At 44.9% G+C, this 22091-nt stretch overlaps 1 protein-coding gene across 8 annotated transcripts in view; it reads left to right on the forward strand.

Moving 5' to 3' along the window:
- fmnl2 (formin like 2) overlaps positions 1 to 22091 on the forward strand; it is a 225478-nt gene that overhangs the window by 185084 nt on the left and 18303 nt on the right. For 5 of the 8 annotated variants that reach the window (XR_004412570.1, XM_033024045.1, XM_033024049.1 and 2 more), the window contains exons 14-22: positions 6440 to 6740; positions 10009 to 10194; positions 14590 to 14610; positions 15883 to 16007; positions 17328 to 17527; positions 18165 to 18399; positions 20097 to 20165; positions 21477 to 21557; positions 21690 to 21819. Coding sequence is in view for 7 of the 8 variants with exons in the window: in XM_033024045.1 (XP_032879936.1) it covers positions 6440 to 6740; positions 10009 to 10194; positions 14590 to 14610; positions 15883 to 16007; positions 17328 to 17527; positions 18165 to 18399; positions 20097 to 20165; positions 21477 to 21557; positions 21690 to 21819 (1348 nt within the window). In the remaining variant the exon portion in view is untranslated. The remainder of the gene's footprint in view (positions 1 to 6439; positions 6741 to 10008; positions 10195 to 14589; positions 14611 to 15882; positions 16008 to 17327; positions 17528 to 18164; positions 18400 to 20096; positions 20166 to 21476; positions 21558 to 21689; positions 21820 to 22091) is intronic. The other 3 variants (XM_033024048.1, XM_033024050.1, XM_033024051.1) reach the window with 1 other exon arrangement.

Genomic DNA, 22091 nt, shown 5'->3' on the forward strand with positions numbered 1-22091 from the left:
TCTATCCAGTCTTTCTTCATATGAAAGTCCTGACATCCCAGGAATCAGTCTGGTGAACCTTCTCTGTACTCCCTCTATGGGAAGAATGTCTTTCCTCAGATTAGGAGACCAAAACTGTACGCAATACTCCAGGTGTGGTCTCACCAAGACCCTGTACAACTGCAGTAGAACCTCCCTGCTCCTATACTCAAATCCTTTTGCTATGAAAGCTAACATACCATTCGCCTTCTTTACTGCCTGCTGCACCTGCATGCCTACTTTTAATGACTGGTGTACCATGACACCCAGGTCTCGTTGCATCTCCCCCTTTCCTAATCGGCCACCATTCAGATAATAATCTACTTTCCTGTTTTTGCCACCAAAGTGGATAACCTCACATTTATCCACATTATACTGCATCTGCCATGCATTTGCCCACTCACCCAGCCTATCCAAGTCACCTTGCAGCCTCCTAGCATCCTCCTCACAGCTAACACTGCCCCCCAGCTTCGTGTCATCCGCAAACTTGGAGATGTTGCATTCAATTCCCTCGTCCAAATCATTAATATATATCGTAAATAGCTGGGGTCCCAGAACTGAGCCTTGCGGTACCCCACTAGTCACTGCCTGCCATTGTGAAAAGGACCCGTTTACTCCTACTCTTTGCTTCCTGTCTGCCAGCCAGTTCTCTATCCACATCAATACTGAACCCCCAATACCGTGTGCTTTAAGTTTGTATACTAATCTCTTATGTGGGACCTTGTCGAAAGCCTTCTGAAAGTCCAGATATAACACATCCACTGGTTCTCCCTTATCCACTCTACTAGTTACATCCTCGAAAAATTCTATAAGATTCGTCAGACATGATTTACCCTTCATAAATCCATGCTGACTTTGTCCAATGATTTCACCACTTTCCAAATGTGCTGCTATCCCATCTTTAATAACTGATTCTAGCAGTTCCCCCACTACCGACGTTAGACTAACTGGTCTGTAATTCCCCGTTTTCTCTCTCCCTCCCTTTTTAAAAAGTGGTGTTACATTAGCTACCCTCCAATCCTCAGGAACTACTCCAGAATCTAAAGAGTTTTGAAAAATTATCACTAATGCATCCACTATTTCTGGGGCTACTTCCTTAAGTACTCTGGGATGCAGTCTATCTGGCCCTGGGGATTTATCGGCCTTTAATCCATTCAATTTACCTAACACCACTTCCCGGCTAACCTGGATTTCACTCAGTTCCTCCGTCTCATTTGACCCCCGGTCCCTTGCTATTTCCGGCAGATTATTTATGTCTTCCTTAGTGAAGACAGAACCAAAGTAGTTATTCAATTGGTCTGCCATGTCCTTGTTCCCCATAATCAATTCACCCGTTTCTGACTGCAAGGGACCTACATTTGTTTTAACTAATCTTTTTCTCTTCACATATCTATAAAAGCTTTTGCAGTCAGTTTTTATGTTCCCTGCCAGTTTTCTTTCATAATCTATTTTCCCTTTCCTAATTAAGCCCTTTGTCCTCCTCTGCTGGTCTCTGAATTTCTCCCAGTCCTCTGGTAGGCTGCTTTTTCTGGCTAATTTGTACGCTTCATCTTTTGTTTTGATACTATCCCTGATTTCCCGTGTTATCCACGGATGCACTACCTTCCCTGATTTTTTTTTTTGCCAAACTGGGATGAACAATTGTTGTAGTTCATCCATGCAGTCTTTAAATGCCTTCCATTGCATATCCACCGTCAACCCATTAAGAATCAATCGCCAGTCTATCTTGGCCAATTCACGTCTCATACCCTCAAAGTTACCTTTCTTTAAGTTCAGGACCCTTGTTTCTGAATTAACGATGTCACTCTCCATCCTAATGAAGAACTCAACCATATTATGGTCACTCTTGTCCAAGGGGCCACGCACAACAAGACTGCTAACTAACCCTTCCTCATTACTCAATACCCAGTCTAGAATAGCCTGCTCTCTTGTTGGTTCCTCTACATGTTGGTTTAGAAAACTATCCCGCATACATTCCAAGAAATCCTCTTCCTCAGCACCCTTGCCAATTTGATTCACCCAATCTATATGTAGATTGAAGTCACCCATTATAACTGTTTTACCTTTGTTGCACGCATTTCTAATTTCCTGTTTGATGCCATCCCCAACTCCACTACTACTGTTAGGTGGCCTGTACACAACTCCCACTAGCGTTTTCTGCCCCTTAGTGTTTCGCAGCTCTACCCATATCGATTCCACATCCTCAAAGCTAATGTCCTTCCTTTCTATTGCGTTAATCTGCTCTCTAACCAGCAACGCTACCCCACCTCCTTTCCCTTTCTGTCTATCCCTCCTGAATATTGAATATCCCTGGATGTTCAGCTCCCAGCCTTGGTCACCCTGGAGCCATGTCTCCGTGATCCCAACTATATCATAGTCATTAATAGTTATCTGCACATTCAACTCATCCACCTTATTACGAATGCTCCTTGCATTGAGACACAAAGCCTTCAGGCTTGCTTTTACAACACTCTTACCCCTTATACTATTATGCTGAAAAGTGGCCCTTTTTGATTTTTGCCCTGGATTTGCCGGCCTGCCACTTTTCACCTTGCTACCTATTGCTTCTACCCTCATTTTACACCCCTCTGTCTCTACGCTCACACATTTAAGAAACCCTTTCCCTTTAACTCCATCCTCCACTATCCCATTCGACACCCCACCCCCCTTATTCAGTTTAAAACCACCCGTGTAGCAGTGGCAAACCTTCTGAGTTAATCCAGAACTGTGTGTCTTTTTTACAGAGAAACCTTGTTACCTGAGCTGATTCCCTTAATGCCAGTAAACATGTTGCTTCACCAGAGACATAAACTTGACTATTTACATAGTTATTGGTACAGGCTAGGACATAATGACGCATATATTACCAGTGCCATGCCTTTTCCATATGGGAAAAAAAAGGCAAACCAGTTGGAAATGGAAATAATTCATGAGTAGTTTGTGCTTCCAGGTACATTTGGTATTTGAAATAGGTGCAGGAGGAGGCCATTCGGCCCTTCAAGCCAGCACCGCCATTCATTATGATCATGGCTGATCGTCCCCTATCAATAACCCGTGCCTGCCTTCTCCCCATATCCCTTGACTCCACTAGCCCCTAGAGCTCTATCTAACTCTCTCTTAACTCCATCCAGTGATTTGGCCTCCGCTGCCCTCTGTGGCAGGGAATTCCATAAATTCACAACTCTCTGGGTGAAAAAGTTTTTTCTCACCTCAGTCTTAAATGACCTCCCCTTTATTCTAAGACTGTGGCCCCTGGTTCTGGACTCGCCCAACATTGGGAACATTTTTCCTGCATCTAGCTTGTCCAGTCCTTTTTGTAATTTTATATGTTTCTATAAGATGCCCCTCATCCTTCTAAACTCCAGTGAATACAAGCCTAGTCTTTTCAATCTTTCCCCATATGACAGTCCCGCCGTCCCAGGGATCAATCTCGTGAACCTACGCTGCACTGCCTCAATCACAAGGATGTCCTTCCTCAAATTAGGAGACCAAAACTGTACGCAATACTCCAGATGTGGTCTCACCAGAGCCCTATACAACTGCACAAGAACCTCTTTACTCCTATACTGAAATCCTCTTGTTATTAAGGGCAACATTCCATTAGCTTTCTTCACTGCCTGCTATACCTGCACGCCAACTTTCAGTGACCGGTGTACAAGGACGCCCAGGTCTCGCTGTACCTCCCCCTTACCAAACATTGAGATAGTAATCTGCCCCCTTGTTTTTGCCGCCAAAGTGGATAACCTCACATTTATCTATATTATACTCATATTTATCTATATTGTACTATTATTTGCTATGAAAACAATCGACGTGTTCCCCTTTTTGTTCTTATATCTCCAGACCTGGTAACTTGATAACATGCTCTGGAGTTTCTGCAAATGTCACATGTACAACATTGATGCATATTTGTTGTGCATTATTGTTTCCTCTTTCTTTGGTCAAACATTTTCTTTTATCTGACTCCAACACATTAAAGGTGATCATAAGGGGAAACACTGCAGGGTAAATAATGAATGGTTGCACAAGTCCTATGTGTCACATAGTCATAAAGCTATACAGCATGGACCCGGGCCAAAAGGTTCCGACATGAAATGTCACTTAATCTTTTTCTCCAGAGATGCTGCCTGACCTGCTGTGTTATCCAGCATTTTGTGTATCTTCGGTATAAACAAGCATCTGCAGTTCCTTCCAACAGCTGATAACAGACCCTTCGGCCCAATTTGCCCATGAAGACCAAGATGCCCCATCAACACTAGTCCTCCCTGCCTGCGTTTGGCCCATATCCCTCTAAACGTGTCCTACCCATGTATCTGTCCAAACGCCTTTTAAGAGCAACAGAAGATAACTAAAAAGGCAATACCATGTGAAAAGATGAGGTACGAAGGTAAGCTAGCCAAGAATATAAAGGAGGATAGTAAAAGCTTCTTTAGGTGTGTGGAGAAAATAATTAGTTAAGACCAAAGTTGGACCCTTGAAGACTGAAAAGGGTGAATTTATTATGGGGAACAACGAAATGGCAGATGAGTTGAACAGGTACTTTGGATCCGTCTTCACTGAGGAGGACACAAACAATCTTCCTGATGTACTAGTGGCAGAGGATCTGGCGTGACGGAGGAACTGAAGGAAATCAGTTGGGCAGGAAATGGTGTTAGGTAGACTGATGGGACTGAAGGCTGATAAATCCCCAGGGCCTGATGGTCTGCATCCCAGGGTACTCAAGGAAGTGGCTCTAGAAATCATGGTCGCATTGGTGATCATTTCCCAATGTTCTATAGATTCAAGATCAGTTCCTGTGGATTGGAGGGTAGCTAATGTTATCCCACTTTTTAAGAAAGGCGGGAGAGAGAAAACGGAATTATAGACCAATTAGCCTGACATCGGTGGTGGGGAAGTTGCTGGAGTCAATCATAAAAGATGAAATTGTGGCACATTTGGATAGCAGTAACAGGATCGGTCCGAGTCAGCATGGATTTACGAAGGGGAAATCATGCTTGACTAGTCTTCTGGAATTTTTTGAGGATGTAACTAGGAAAATGGACAATGGTGAGCCAGTGGATGTAGTGTACCTGGAAGCATTTGATAAGGTCCCACATAGGAGATTGGTGGGAAAAATTAGGGCACATGTTATTGGGGGTAGAGTGCTGACATGGATAGAAAATTGGTTGGCAGACAGGAAACAAAGAGTAGGGATTAACGGGTCCCTTTCTAAATGGCAGGCAGTGACTAATGGGGTACCGCAAGGCTCGGTGCTAGGACTGCAGCTATTTACAATATACATCAATGATTTGGATGAAGGGATTACAAGTAACATTACAAATTTGCAGATTACACAAAGCTGGGTGGCAGTGTGAACTGTGAGGATGATGCTATGAGAATGTAGGGTGACTTGGACAGGTTGGGTGAGTGGGCAGATGCATGGCAGATGCAATTTAATGTGGATAAATGTGAGGTTATCCACTTTGGTAGCAAAAATAGGAAGGCAGATTATTATCTAAATTGCGTCAAGTTGGGAAAAGGGGAAGTACAACGGGATCTGGGGGTCCTTGTTCATTAGTTAATGAAAGTAAGGATGCAGGTTGAGCAGGCAGTGAAGAAAGCGAATGGCATGTTGGCCTTCATAACACGAAGAGTAAAGGGGGGGCAAAGGGTCCTTCTGCAGTTGTGGTCTCACCAGCACAGGGCCCTGGTGAGACCACACCTGGAGTATTGTGTGCAGTTTTGGTCTCCAAATTTGAGGAAGGGAACTCTTGCTATTGAGGGATTGCAGCGTAGTTCACCAGGTTAATTCCCGGGATGGCGGGACTGTCATGCTGAGAGAATGGAGTGGCTGGGCTTGTATACTCTGGAATTTAGAAGGATGAGAGGTTATCTTATTGAAACATATAAGATTATTAAGGATTTGGACACGCAAGAGGCAGGAAACATGTTCCCGGTTGGGGGAGTCCAGAACCAGGGGCCACAGTTTAGGAATAAGCGGTAAGCCATTTAGAACGGAGATGAGGAAACACTTTTTCACAGAGAGTTGTGAGTGTGGAATTCTCTGCTTCAGGGGACGGTGGAGGCCGGTTCTCTGGAAACTTTCAAGAGAGAGCTAGATATGGCTCTTAAAGATAGCGGAGTCAGGGGATATGGGGAGAAGGTAGGAACGGGGTACTGATTGTGGATGATCAACCATGATCACATTGAATGGTGGTGCTGGCTCGAAGGGCTGAATAGCCTACTCCTGCACCTATTGTCTATTGTCTAAATGTTGTGATAGTACCTGCCTCAACTACCTCCTCTGGCAGGTCACATGACTTTTTGTTGTAGTTGTCCTGTGTCGGGGAGGGATTTTAGGCACTGTTTATAAAGATTTGAAGAGTTGGGTTTTTCCTCAGTCACTTTGGAAATTGATTTTCCTCCGTGTGGTTCTTTGCAGGAGGTTTACAAGGACACCAACACTCAAGTGCACACACTGCGGAGAATGATCAAGGAGAAGGAGGAGACCATTCAAAGGCACAACCACCTGGAGAAGAAGATCCACGAGCTGGAGAAGCAAGGCTCCATCAAGGTTCACAAGAAAGGAGACGGTGACATTGCCATTCTGCCGGTTTTGTCCAACGCGTCGCAGTCCCCGGGTGCAGAGAACATACCAAGCCTTTATACTGGGCCACCACTTGAAGCCTCACATACGTCCATGCCAACACATCCGGGGCTTCCTCCATGCTCCCCTGGTGCAGGTACGGCTCAAAATCACGAGCAGATTATACTACTGGGGACTAAATGGGCATGTGATTCTAGTTGGCACTGTCGCATGTTTTATTCAAGTCTTGAAATATTAACAGACAATCTTTGCAACAGTGACTGAAAGAGCAGTGGGCCAATTATTATAATACAACCTACAGCTTTGCTGTTCCTCAAAAAGTAGCAAGACGAGTCAATGAGATGGTCAAAGGGGCACAGATGCTTTTCTTTATTAGATCCGTTTTATAGGACGTTGGTTAGGCTGCATTTGGTGTATTGCGCACTGTTCTGGTCGCCCCATTACAGGAAGGATAGGCAGGCTTTGGAAAGCATGCAGAGGAGGTTTACCTGAATGATGGTAGAATTAGGGGGTGTTAGCAACATGGAGAGGTTGGATAGACTCGGATTGTTTTCTCTGGAAAGCCAGAGATGGCGGGGAGACCTGATAGAAGACTTGATAGAATTATGAGCACAAATAGGATAGACAGTCAGAATCTTTTTCAGAGGATGAAACAATTAAATACTACAGGGCACAGCTCTAAAATGAGAGTGGCAAAGTTCAAAAGAGATATGCAGTGTTAGCCTTTTACACAGAGGGTGGTGGGTGCCTGGAACGTGCTGCCCGGCGGGGGGGGGGGGGGGGGGGGGGGGGGCAGATATGATAGATATGTTTAATCTTTATATCATTGGTATAAACCAGCATCTGCAGTTCCTTTTTTTTTAACATTACTGAACTATTCCATGTCCTATAAGGGCTGTTCAAGGTAAAGATTGATACATTTTTAGATGTTAAGGGAATATGCGTGAATATGAGGCTGCAGTAAAAGATCAAACGTGAAATTGCTGATGAGACTGGCTGGCCTTCTATAGATTCTATTTCTTAGAGTTTTGGTATTGAACCTTGTCTTGTTTGAAGTCTGAATATTATTTAACCTCCGCCCTTTGGAAAGTGGGAACATTTGCGTGGGTGACTGCTGACTCCAACTAAACTATGACACAAAGTGCTGGAGTAACTCAGCGAGTCAGGCAGCATCCCTGGAGAATGTTGCTAGGTGACGTTTAAAGTCAGGATCCTTCTCCCAACCAAGGAAAGATACGGAAGTGCTGGAGGTCAGGCAGCATCCCAGGGAAGCATGGATAGGTGATGTTTTGGGTCGCGGCCCTTTTTCATGTTCTCCAGGGATGCCGCCTGCCCTGCTGAGTTACTCCAGCATTTTTATGTCCTTTTAACTATTAACCAGCATCTGCAGTTCTGTGTTTTTACAAACTACGACCGTCTTGTTGCCACAGGGACTTTGGGTTCTTGTTTTGGTTTGCATTAATATTCGGTTTGTTTAATTTAGTTTTTTGTTGTTGTTGTTTGTTTGCTTATTATGTATTTTTATACAATAATTGTGTAATAACAAACATATAATGTATAATTCTACAATGATTAGACAATAATTATATGTTTTCTATTGTGTGTAGACAAAATTGCTGGAGAAGCTCAGCGGGTGAGGCAGCATCTGGAGCGAAGGAATAGATGGCGTTTTGGGTCGAGACCCTTCTTCAGAGTGATGTCAGGGGGTGGGGGGGTGGGGGGGGGGGGGAGAAGAAGAAAGGTAGAGGCGGAGACAGTCGGCTGTGGGGGAGCTGGGAAGGGGAGGGGAAGGAGGAACAAAGCAAGGACTACCTGAAATTGGTAAAGTCAATGTTCATACCGCTGGGGTGTAAAGTACCCAAGCAAAATATGAGGTGCTGCTCCTCCAATTTGCGGTGGGACTCACTCTGGCCATGGAGGAGGCCCAGGACAGAAAGGTCAGATTCGGAATGGGAGGTGGAGTTGAAGTGCTGAGCCACCGGGAGATCAGGTTGGTTAATGCGAACTGAGCGGAGGTGTTGGGCAAAGCAATCGCCAAGCCTACACTTGGTCTCACCGATGTAGAGCAGTTGACACCTAGAACAGCGGATGCAATAGATGAGGTTGGAGGACATGCAGGTGAACCTCTGCCTCACCTGGAAAGACTGCTTGCTTCCTTAGATAGAGTCGAGAGGGGAGGTAAAGCGACAAGTGTAGCGTTTCCTGCTGTTGCAAGGGAAAGTACCAGGGGAGGGGGTGGTTTGGGCAGGAAGGGACGAATTGACCAGGGAGCTATGGAGGGAGCGGTCTCTGAGGAAAACCGAAAGGGGAGGAGATGGGAAGATGGGGCCAGTGGTGGGATCCCGTTGGAGGTGGCGAAAATGTCAGAGGATTATCTGTTGTATGTGATGGCTGGCAGGGTGGAAGGTGAGGACAAGGATGACTCTGTCCTTATTATGAGTGGGGGGATGGGGAGTGAGAGCAGAGCTACGGGATATAGAAGAGACCCTGGTGAGAGCCTGATCTATAATAGAAGAGGGGAACCCCCGTTTCCGAAAGAATGAGGACACCTCTGATGCCCTGGTTTGGAACACCTCATCCTGGGAGCAGATGCGGCGTAGACGGAGGAATTGGGAGTAGGGGATTGAGTCCTTACAGGAAGCAGGGTGGGAAGAAATGTAGTCCAGATAGCCATGGGTGTCAGTGGGTTTGTAGTAGACATCGGTCAGTAGTCTGTTACCTGCGATGGAGATAGTGAGGTCTAGAAATGGTAGGGAGATGTCGGAAATGGTCCAGGTGTATTTGAGTGCCGGATGGAAGTTAGTGGTGAAATGGATGAAGTCAGTGAGTTCTGCATGGGTGCAGGAGGTAGCACCAATGTAGTTGTCAATGTAGCGGAGGTAGAGTTCGGGGATGGGGCCACGGTACGCCTCGAGCAAGGATTGTTCGACATTCCTTACAAAGAGGCTACGCCTTGGATTTGGAGGAAATGGGAGGAGTCAAAGTAAAAGTTGTGGAGGAGAGTATCGGTAGACGGGGATTGGTGGTTCTGCGGTCGAGGAAGAAACGGAGGGCTTTAAAACCCTCTACACCTCCATCTACACCTACTGCAGTCACTCTATACCTCCACCCCCCACATCAGTCTGAAGAAGGGTCTCGACCCGAAACGTCACCTATTCCTTCGCTCCATAGATGCTGCCTCACCTGCTGAGTTTCTCCAGCATTTTTGTCTACCTTCGATTTTTCCAGCATCTGCAGTTCTTTCTTAAACATGTTATCTATTGTGTACTGTGTTTACTGAGCTGCTATGCTGTTGCAAGTAAGAATTGCATTGTTACGTTACGGTACATACGGCAATTAAACCCTCTTGATTTGAGTGGTTTCTGGAAGCTGAACGAGACTTCTGTTTTCTTCTTACATTCCAGCATTGCTGAATGGACCAGTGACGGGCACATCCTCTCCTCAGCTCCCCCCTCCCCCTCCCCCACCTCCACCACCGCCGCCTCTAGCAGCTGAAGCTCCCCCACCTCCACCTCCACCTCCACCCCCACCCGCTGCCCCCCCGTTGCCCGGGACCGTCCCGACTCTCATCTTTAACTCCGGCCTAGCAGGTAATGTCACGCTGTTCTGTGCACTTTGTTTGCTAGCTAATTATTTTAACAGCTCTGGAAATGTTCCTGTAGTTGCTCAGTATTAGTTTCTAAAAATGTAATGTTTTATTTTCGAAAGTTACAAAAACATTTAAGAAGTGTATTTCAGGCTGAGAAGTAGGGAGGGCGTACATTATTGTGGGGGATGGAAATCCAAGGAATGAGGGGGATTTTTAAATGCAAGATACTGTCATTATTTTTTTTAAATATAGGAACTTTTAAATTTGTTTTCTACAAGGGTTATTTCAAATTGCCTTAGCAAATGTTGTAAGCAGGCAATACAAGAACATTTTTGATTGATCAATTGATTGAAAGATACAGCATTGGAAACAGTGACTTCAGGCCCACCAAGTCCACACCAAGCATTGATCACCTGTTCACATTACTTCTACGTTCTACTCATCCACTCTCTGCACACTAGGGACAATTTACAGAGACCAATGAACCTGCATACCGTACGTCTTCGGGATGTGGGAGGAAACTGAAGCAACGGAGGAAGCCCATGTGGTCACATGGAGAAAGTTACAAACTCCGCACATGGACAGCACCTGAGGCCAGGATCGAACCCGGGTCTCTGGCGTTGTGAAGCAGCTGCTCTGCCAGCTGTACCGCCTTGTGTGCTCATCTTTTTCTTGAGACCTATTGGCTGCTGGAAAGAAGGGGATTTGTGTGAGAGATGAAGCCAGAGCTTGGCAATGGGGTGTTAGTGGGAGTTTGGTGACTGGAGTGGTCTGTCTGGCAGAGTGTGCAGCCAGGGGATTGGGAGCACAGGCCAATAGTGCATCATGGGGTGGGGCTCAGAATTGTAGGTTTGGGGTCAGGTCAACTGATTGGAACTGCAGGGGGAGGTGGCAATTTGAAAAAAAAAAGTGGGGCCTGAAAAGTAGGACGAGAGAACTACTTCTTTCTTCCGGCTCTGGGGAATTCCTAAAGAAGCAGAAGTGCCCACTTTTACCAAATGACAGCTTTATAGCAATCAGTCAACAGATGTGTTTTAGGGCAGCACAGTACCACAGCGGGTAGAGCTACTTCCTTACAGCCCCAGAGACCCGGGTTCGATCTTAACTACGGTTGCAATCGGTACAGAGTTTGTACGTTCTCCCTGTGACTGCTTGGAATTTCTTTGGGTGCTCTGGTTTTCTCCCACAATCCAAAGACAGACAGGTTTGTAGGTTAATTTTTCCTCGGTAAACATTGCAAATTGTCCCTAGTGTGTAGGATAGTGCGAGTGTCGGGGGTGGTCACTGGTCGGCACAGACTCAGTGGGCCGAAGGGCCTATTTCCACGCTGTATCTCTAACATCTAAAAGCCTAAAGTCTAAATCTAACCATCAAAGTGACGTATTCATGATACTCCATCATGATGTGTCCAAGTCACGGCCATTGTTGGCCGAAGGGCCTGTTCATATTTCTATGTTATTAATTGCCCGCTACATTGCCCCCCCCCCCCCCTCCCCCCTCCCCCCTCCCCCCCCCCCCCCCCCCCCCCCCCCCACAGAGGAAAGTGGTAAAATTTTGAGTGACGTTGATAAAAATGCAGGGAGAAAAAAAACGACATCAATGTAGGATTAGTGTAATGGAGTAATTGATGGTCAGCGCGGAGTCAGTGGGCCGAAGGGCTTGTTTCCGGGCTGCATCTCTCTGCAAATCTCAACGCATTATTGAAATGTGCTTTGCTACCTGGCCATCTCTTTGTGGCTGTTAATGACGTGCCACATGTGAAAGCAAACCCGTGAGCAGTGGATCAACGAGATTGCATCAATGATTTACCATCTAAAATTCCCTGACCTTCTCTTGCTTGTGGGGGAGATGAATAATATGAAACATACTGGAAGGAGAGGATTACTAAGACGAGGAAAGTTAAGAAAAGTCTGTGGAAATGTTTTTTTCCTTTCTCTTTGAATCCTGATCTGTTGAACTCAAACTGCCCGTGAAAGGCACCGATATCTTTTGGATGGATCAGTTTTTCTAGTTTTTATTTAAGTGGGCTACTTGCATTTGGGGAAAAAAAGTCCCATCCGACCGGCTGCCGTCCGGCTGCCTTTCTGCCTTTCGATTCGTTCCCGCCGTGCGATGTCACAATGCCCGATGCTCGCAGATGTCCAATCGCAATGCCCGACGCTCGCAGACGTCCAATCGGAATGGATCCATTTACATGTACGGCTTCCGGCCGCATTTCTTCCTTTGATTCACTGCAACTCCGAAACCAGACGCAGAATCGCCGACGTCTTTTCCATTTCGGTAGAGATTTCACTTTTCTTTCTAAGTATCCTCACCTCATTACATTTCGTCGTGTTTAAGTACACGTTTTTAATCAAATCCTTCCCCCCCCCCCCCCCCCAATATTTCAAAAATGAACTGGCTTCTCACCCATAGAATCAGCACCAGCCCCAGCCCCTGGTGAACGTTCCATCGTGTGATGTCACAATGCCCGATGCTCACAGATGTCCAATCGGAATGGATTCATTTACATATGCCTTTGCAGGAGCACAAGCACTTGGTGAACGTTCCATTGTGTGATGTCACAATGCCCAATGTTCAAATACATTGTTGCCATAGAGGGAGTACAGAGAAGGTTCACCAGACTGATTCTGGGATGTCAGGACTTTCATATGACGAAAGACTGGATAGACTCGGCTTGTACATGCTAGAATTTAGAAGATTGAGGGGGTATCTTATAGAAACGTACAAAATTCTTAAGGGGTTGGACAGGCTAGATGCAGGAAGATTGTTCCAGATGTTGGGGAAGTCCAGAACAAGGGGTCACAGTTTAAGGATAAGGGGTAAATCTTTTAGGACCGAGATGAGAAAAACATTTTTCACACAGAGAGTGGTGAATCTCTGGAATTCACTGGCACAGAAGGTAGTTGAAGGCCTGTTCATTGGCTGTATTTAAGAGGGAGTTAGATGTGGCCCTTGTGGCTAAAGGGATCAGGGGGTATGGAGAGAAGGCAGGTACAGGGTACTGAGTTGGATGATCAGCCACGATCATATTGAATGGTGGTGCAGGCTCGAAGGGCCGAATGGCCTCCTCCTGCACTTGATTTCAATGGTTCTATGTTTCCCTCTCCTCACCCCTCTCCCTCTCCCACCCATCCCTCTCTCCCCCACCCCCTTCCCTCTCTACGCCACCCCCTTCCCTCTCTCCACCCGCCCCCTTCCTCCTACCCCTCTGTCCCTCTTCCATCACTCCCCTTACCCCTCTCCACTCTCCCTCCCCACTCTTTCCCCTCTCTCCCCCACCCTTCTCCCCCTCCCTCGCTCCTCCCCTACCTCCCCATCCTCCCCCTCCCCCACATCTCTCTCCCCATCCCCTTCTCTCACCGCCTACCCCGCTCTCCTTTCCCTCCCAAATCTGTCCCGTTTCCTCCACCTCCTCTCCCCTCCCTCCACTCTTCACATCCCCCCTCCCCCCACCTGTGTGTTTGGGGGATGGTTAATGTGAGTTTGATGCCGCAGCCCCCCCCCCCCCCCCCCCCCCAGCAAAACGCCGTTGGGGAAACAGACCCAACTGGTCTGCACTTGGTCTAGTAATAATTAAAACTGAAAATAATAATTTTATTTTAAAAACTAAAGTTCATCATTTAATGATATTGTGGCAAGTGGTAAAGCTGTCATCAGGAAAGGAGGATTATTAGATTTTGATACTTGAAAACTACAGGATGGCACTGGAAATATGGTCACCCTTAGTGTCCTGCCTCAGATGAAATCTACTTTTGACACTACAATTGTTGCACTGTTCCTTGTGTATAGTTTGGTTTCATTGGATTGCATGCAAAACAATGCACGTCACTGTATTTAGGTACATGTGATGATAAATTGACTATTGAACTAAACTAAAGGGTGGGCAAAAGACAAAATAATGAAGAAATGAACTAACATAACTAAAACCTAAAAGCGGTGGCACAGTGACGCAGTGGGGAGCTGCTGCCTTACAGCACTAGAGACCCGGGTTCCATCCTGACCATGCCAGTGTGGAGTTTTCACATTCTCCCGGTGATCGCGTGGGTTTCTTCCGGGAGCTCCGGTTCCCTCCCACATTCCAAAGGTTTATAGGTTTATTAGCCTCTGTAAATTGTCCCTAGTGTGTAGGATAGAATAAGAGTACGGGTGATCATGGTTGGTGCGGACACGGTGTGCCGAAGGGCCTGTTTTCACGCTGTACCTCTAAAACTAAACTAAACCAAAAGCTATGTTACTATTAGATATTTAGATTAGAAAATGCATCGTGATGCAATAGATTTCTAGTATTTTATTAAAGAGAGTGGTAAAATAATTCTGCTATTCCTTGCATATTATTTTGTGGCTTCACTTCTAACTTGACTTTCTTTATCTATCCTATCTGCTTCCATACAAGAGGGACCAATCAAGCTATTCTGTAGGTTTCTTTATGCTCTATTGATGCTGTGCTTCACTCTGTGTGTCTGTCTTTCCAACAGTGTTATGTTGTTGACTGTGTTTCTTTCAGTGCATTTCATTAAACGGAAAATGCTGGATATGCTGAGCAGGTCAGGCAGCATCTGTAGTAGCATTTTGAACATTTTCTTGACCTGCTGAGCTTTTCCAGGACTTTCGGTGTTACTTCATGTTGCATTTAGATACCAATCAGATAATTCCATGTCCTTGAAATAGATATTAATGATGAATTTCACAACTAACCTTTTCTTTAATGGATTGATTTGATTTGTTATTGAAGATTCCAAGAGTTGAACCAGTTGGATGAGTCTGTACATGATAACATAAGTACATGTTAAAACATTTGCATCGGTGCTGGTTAGTATTTTAAGAGCTGAGCTGAACCAGGTCCCACATGTAAGGTAATGACCAGGTCGTGTGGCTTTGAATCCATCTATCTGGTGTTCTCACTCACACACTCCAAAATCTCCAATGTTTTTGGCTTTGAATGTCACCGATTGAACCCTGATTTGCTCTGAAAGATACCGCCCACGTTATATTTCACCTGTTTGTTCTGGTCATTGCATGCGCCGTCAAATTCACATGATTGTCGTACTTTTATACATAATGACACAGCCATGTAGATGGTGTTGAAGCTAAATTGAGGCTTAAGTTGTGTATTCAAACAGGAATGGCAGCCTACTATTGCAGATTTCTACGTTTACGAAATCTGTTCTTGGATTGTCTGTCATCTTGTGGTGTTGTCAATTCACAGAAGGTATTAATATTACACTGGGCCAATCTCTGCACGTGTTACTAGTGACGCTTTCACTGATTTGTGAAGTCGGGCAATCTGGGAGAAGTTAATGGTTGACTTACCACAAAAACTGACGATGAAAATATTATACCGTCATCTGAGACATTTAAATGTGGCTTCAGAGCTGAAATATTTAAAAAAAAAAATATTTTCACATTTATCAGTAAGAGTTTCATTTGGAGATGACAAAAATAAATTCTCTATGTACTGTTTGGTCATGTGCTGACTGATTGGTCCACCAAACATCACCATCATCATTAATGTAGAAGTATTAGTAACACTTTTACTGCTGCCATTTAGGTCACAGGTAATGCAAAATCTATTAATTCGTAATTGCATGAGAAGTGGTGTTTTGCAACTTGTGAGTGCAGTTAACCTCTTGATAATGTTGAATTTGGGTGTCGTTTGCATGCTTTATATCTGAACTATTCTTTTTAGCCGTAAAGATCAAGAAACCTATCAAAACGAAGTTCCGAATGCCAGTCTTCAACTGGGTTGCGTTAAAACCCAATCAGATCAATGGCACCGTCTTCAAAGATATTGATGATGAGAGAATCCTAGAGGTACATCTGATATTGTCTTGGTTTGATTGAATTGCTTGAAAAACACAGAATGGAAACAGGTTCTTCGGCCCATCGGGTCCATGCCGACCATCGACCACTCGTTCACACTAGTTCTACATTATCCCACTTTCCCATCCACTCCTGACACACTGGGGGGAAATTACAGAAGGCCAATTGACTTACAAACCCGCACGTCTTTGGGATGTGGGAGGAAACCGGAGAACCCGGAGGAAACGCACGCAGTCACAGGGAGAACGTCACCGGGAGAAAATGCAAACTCCGCACGGAGAGGACCCGAGGTCAGGATCGAACCTGGGTCTCTGGTGCCATGATGCATCGACTCTACCAGCTGCACCACCGTGCCTGCCACGATGAAAGGAACAATAGATGTTATTGTTATTTAATGATAGTTAATACATCATTGGGACTCAAGACATTTAATATCGCACCAACAAAGTTGTGCTTTGGTAGAAAGAAGGAACTGCAGATGCTGATTTACATAAACAATCCGCAATTAGGAAACAGCTTAGAATTCTACAAAAAAAAAGTTTGATAAAGAGTGGAAAAGGCGATTATTAAAATAAACATAAGGAATATACAGTAAATGTAAATTGTAATAGCTTCTACAATAATAATAATAATAATATATTTTATTGTCATTGCACATATCTTCAACGAGGTTTGGTATGCAGCTTTCCACCCGATGTCATAACTTATTAACAACTAATAACATTTAGATTTAGATACCCCGAGAACATGGTTTATAAAAAGAACAGTAAAACAGTCAAAACAGTCTAAAGTGTAAATGTGTCTGTGCGACGTGACCATCCGAGGGAGACAGTCCAGGGGGGATGGGGGGCACTCAGCAGGGCCGGTTCAGAGCAGCTATAGCTCTGGGGATGAAGCTGATCCTGAGTCTGGAGGTGCGGGCGTAGAAGGCCTTGTAACGTCTACTGGAAGGTAGGAGTTCGAACAGTCCATTACAAGGGTGTGAGGATTACAAGACTGTAAAATGAGAAAGATGAGTGCAGGCAAATGCGGATCCAATACTAAAAAAAAACACAAAGTGCGGGAGTAACTCTGCGGGTCAGGCAGCATCGCTGGAGCACATGGATAGATGCCTTTTTAGGTCGGGATCCTTCTTCAGACTGCGTAGCGAGCTGCAACGTTTTCCGACCCTTCTTCAGGAGAAGGTTCCCGGCCTGAAACTTCATCTATCCATATTGCCTGACCTGCTGAGTTCCTCCAGCACTTTTTTTGTGTCTAATTTTGTGCCTGTGTGGTGTTCCACGTTTCTAAGTGCTGCATTTTAATTTCCAGGAACTGAATGTGGATGAGTTTGAAGAAATATTTAAAACGAAAGCTCAGGGTCCAGCTATGGATGTTGTCTCAAGTAGACAGAAAGTGATCCAGAAGGGATCGAAAGTGACATTGCTGGAAGCCAACAGAGCTAAGAACCTTGCCATCACCTTACGAAAGGCAGGGAATACCACGGAAGAAATTTGCAGAGCGATCCAAGTGTGAGTTACACAGGTCTTGTCCACAAACAAAATGTTTCTCGACAACCATTGGGTATCCTTCGTTGTGCATGGATCAATGATTGTGGATGGAAGGGCCTTTTCCTGGGCTGTATTGTTCTATGTTGTATTGTGCTGTTGGCAGAATCCTCTTTCAGTGATTTTTTCCCCCTCCCAAATGTTCTTCAATCTTGTCCTGGAAGCTTTGATTCCTTGTTTGAGTGTGGTCACAAAATTGTGAGACAGCACGCACAAAGAAAATCACTGAAAGAAGATTCTGCCAGTGGTACGTTTAGAACAAGCCCTTCAGCCCACAATGTCCGCTCCGAACATGACGCCAAGATAAACTCATCTGCCTGCACGTGACCCTCAAGTGTCTCTTAATAAAGCACTATCATATCTGCTTCCACCACCACCTCTAGTGGTCTGTTCTAGGCACCCACCACCCTTTGTGTAGAAAAACATATCCCGCACATCTATAAAATTTTAAAACTATGCCCCTCTTGTCTGACATTTCTACCCTGGGGAAAAGATTCCAATATGTTTCCGCTAAAAATATATTTTTTAATGATTCGGAGATACTCATTGACTGTAAAGATATGTGCATGCAGTCACCGTTTATGTCATGTCTTTGTACTAGGTTTGATCTAAAGACATTACCTGTGGACTTCGTTGAGTGCCTGATGAGGTTCTTGCCAACAGAAAATGAAGTGAAAGTGCTGAGACAGTATGAAAGAGAGAGGAAACCTCTGGAGAATCTCACGGATGAAGACCGATTCATGATCCAGTTCAGTAAGGTTGAAAGACTGATGCAAAGGATGACCATAATGGCGTTCATTGGAAACTTCACAGAAAGTGTTCAGATGTTGACTCCAGTAAGTAACTATTGACATCTAAATTTTGACTGCTTCAAGTTTTTTTTTACATTGCTGCTCTGGAATTGTTAAAGAAATATAGGTGTAGATATAAAGATTATTGTCACATAAACCAAGGTACAGGTGCACAACCTTTTATCCGAAAGCCTTGGGACCAGACACTTCTCGGATTTCAGAATTTTTCGGATTTCCGAATGGAAGATTTTTAGCGTAGATTAGGTAGGTAACGCGGGCGGCTTGAAAAGTCTGGAGCGGCTGCCTCCTCCCCGGAGACCGGGGAATCATTGTAAATCATTGCTTAAATGTTAGTCAGTTTGTTTGGAGGGATTTTATGTGGGGGGGAGGTGAAGGGGGAAACTTTAATTCTTAGTACCCTACCTGGTCGGAGAGGCGGGGAGCGGGCAATGCCTTACCGGGTCGCCGTGCAGTAAGCTCCGGAGCGCTGTGGCCGCCGACTCCCAACATCGCGGAGCTGGTGGCTGGGGGCGTCCGGCCGCGGGCGGCGCCGGTTGGAGCTCCGACCCCGGCAACTCTACCCCTGGCTGCGCGGCGCTCCAAATCCAGCGCCACCCGCGGCCGGACGCCCGCAGCCCCAGCTCCGCGATGTTGGGAGTCGGCGGCGTCGCAGCGCTGGGATACCAGCGGGGAGCGGGCAATGCCTTACCGGGTCGCCGTGCGGTAAGCTCCGGAGCGCTGTGGCCGCCGACACACAACATCGCGGAGCTGGGGCTGCGGGCGTCCGGCCGCGGGCCGCGCTGGATTTGGAGCGCCGCGCAGCCAGGGGTAGAGTTGCTGGGGTCGGAGCTACAACCGCGCTGCCCGCGGCCGGACGCCCGCAGCCCCAGCTCCGCGATGTTGGGAGTCGGCGGCCATAGCGCTCCGGAGCTTACTGCACGGCGACCCGGTAAGGCATTGCCCGCTCCCCGCCTCTCCGACCAGGTAGGGGACTAAGAATTAAGGTTTCCCCCTTCACCCCCCCCCTCCCCCTCCCTTCACATAAAAGCCCTCCAAACTAACATTTAAGCAATGATTCACAGATGTTTAAGTGTCTCCCCGTTCTCCGGGGAGGAGGCAGCCGCTATAGTAGTACAGACCTGGGTTGACCGTGGGTCGTTTCGGGTCAAGTTTGGCGCCAAACGCAAACTTTGGTGTGCAGACGACATCTTGGGAAAAATGTCCGGTTTTCGGAGCTTTTCGGTTTCCGGAACTCCGGATAAAAGGTTGTGCACCTGTACTGTGAAAAGCTTTGTTTTGCATGCTATCCAAACAGATCAGATAAAACTATACATAGATAGAAACTCAAATGGCTTCTGACCCACTAATGCCCTCACGTCGAGGGTGACGGAGGAGCCCCCTGCTGCAGCCTGGGGCTTACCTGGATCGGGAGCCACTCCAGAACATCGAGCTCGTGAACCGGACTTTGGACCTTTTGTACATGGTGCAAAAATATGACGATTTGGGCATGAGTGAGCTACGCAAAAAGCATTTCACCGTGCAGTACACACGTGACAATAAAGCACCATTGAAGCATTTTATAAATCCTGTGCCTCTTATTCAGAGCCCTGTCTCGTCTTCCAGCACCTAACTGTGTGAATCGAGCAGCAAAGAAACAAGCATTTAAAAACATGAATTAATATGATTTTCTAAAATGTTCCCAGACTTTAGCTAATCATTTACATTTATTCTTTGCAATTTAGCAACTCCATGCTGTAATAGCAGCATCGGTATCGATAAAATCTTCGCAAAAACTGAAGAAAATATTGGAGGTAAGTAGCAACAATATCAACATGTGAGGAGCTAAATTTGCCCTGCGAAATGAATTGTTATTGAAGAGGTATTTTAATGAACTTGCCGAAAAATTGTTTTATTAAATTCATAATAAGAATAATCTGTCATAATTTTCATTTGCATACTAGTCATTCTTTTAAAACTTTGCAATATATTTTACTAAACTGGCAATCATGAGTTGGAGGATATTTTGTAACAACGACAATGCTGTTATGGAAGTGTGGCAGAGAAAATAATTATAGGAGGTAAAATAGTGTTTGCTGAAAGTGTGTGTGATGTTAAATATACTAAACACAAAATATACCCTGACACTGATGTAAAAAATATATTCAATTCCAGTTATTAATTTTGTGATCTTGATCTGTGTGAACGGGCAATTGATGGTCGGCATGGACACAGTGGGCCAAAGGGCCTGTTTCCATGCATTAAACTAAACTGAGCAACCTTCCAAAAGATTACAATTCACTGCCCACTCCGAATGTACTGAGACTCAACTGGTGCCACTCACTTTTCCACAAATCAGCCATCTTAAATGGACATATAGACGGAAAGTACTGGAGGAACTCAGCAGGTCAGGCAGCATCTCTGGAGAACCAGCATCTGCTGTTCATTTTTATTACCTTAAAGGGACCAGTTAGTTTTAACATTGTTCCACTTCAGCATATGAATATCAGACCAAATTACCATACTGCCATTGAATGTTATGTGATAAGAACTTGTCTACATTAAAATTTGTCTACATTAAATTCATAATAAGAATTTCTGTCACAATTTTTGATTGGATCAGATTTCCAAAGATAACCTTGACAGATTTTTCTATTAACTACGTAATGTTTCAAACCATTTCTCATCCTTCCAACATTTCATTTGTTTCTCTGTAAATAATGCCAAGGAATTCTGTTTAAAAAGTCAGAAATGTACAGTTGAAATCTTTTTATTTTGGATTGTTGTAGTTGAAATTTAAAGGTTACGGTGAAACAAGACACAAAACTCCATCCTTCCAATATTTAAAAATTAATGTTCCACCAGCTTAGTAAAATCCTTCTGATGTATATTGTGAAAAATTAGTACAGATAGATAATAAATGTTGAGCAGGAGCTGTACATTATGTTTTTTAACGAGGTTTAAAATAGGATTTCATTGTCAGTAATTGAATACCCAGTGGATTTAATGCACTGAAATATAAGCAGCAACAAGTGTAAGATTAGTGAATCATTGCAGTGCATCCACCACTTTTCAACTTATCTAAGTCTGAATCGTTACTAATTAAACTTATTGATCTTTTGTAGATAATTTTAGCGCTTGGTAACTACATGAATAGTAGTAAACGAGGAGCTGTGTATGGATTCAAACTGCAGAGTTTAGACCTGGTAAGTCATCTATGTTAAAACTGGTAGTTAATGTACAACTTATAAATGAAAATGCTTTATAAATTTAGCTGTGCAAAATGAATTAATGTTTGTGTTAATGTGATTATAATTTATTTTATTTTTCTATGGTAGCTTTTAGATACCAAGTCGACAGATCGCAAACAAACATTGCTACATTACATAGCAAATGTTATCAAGGAGAAGTACCCTGATGTGTCCCTCTTCTACAATGAAATCCACTATGTGGAAAAGGCAGCAGCAGGTAGCTATGCACCTTGACCAAAAATAGGCTACACAAAACCTAGGCGAGGGGGAAAGATTTATTAGGAACCCGAGAGGCAGCCCTTTTACATACGATAGTATGTGTAAGGAACGAGCTGCTGGAAGAGATAGTTGAGGCAGGTGCTATCACAAAGTTTAAGAAACATTTGGACAGGTACATGGATAGGACAGATGTAGAAGGATATGGGCCAAACGCAGGCAGATGGGACTAGTGTAGATGGGGCATGTTGGGTGGCGTGGGTAACTTGGGTC

This window comes from Amblyraja radiata, chromosome 7 (genome assembly GCF_010909765.2).
Source record: "Amblyraja radiata isolate CabotCenter1 chromosome 7, sAmbRad1.1.pri, whole genome shotgun sequence".
Classification (NCBI taxonomy): domain Eukaryota; kingdom Metazoa; phylum Chordata; class Chondrichthyes; order Rajiformes; family Rajidae; genus Amblyraja; species Amblyraja radiata.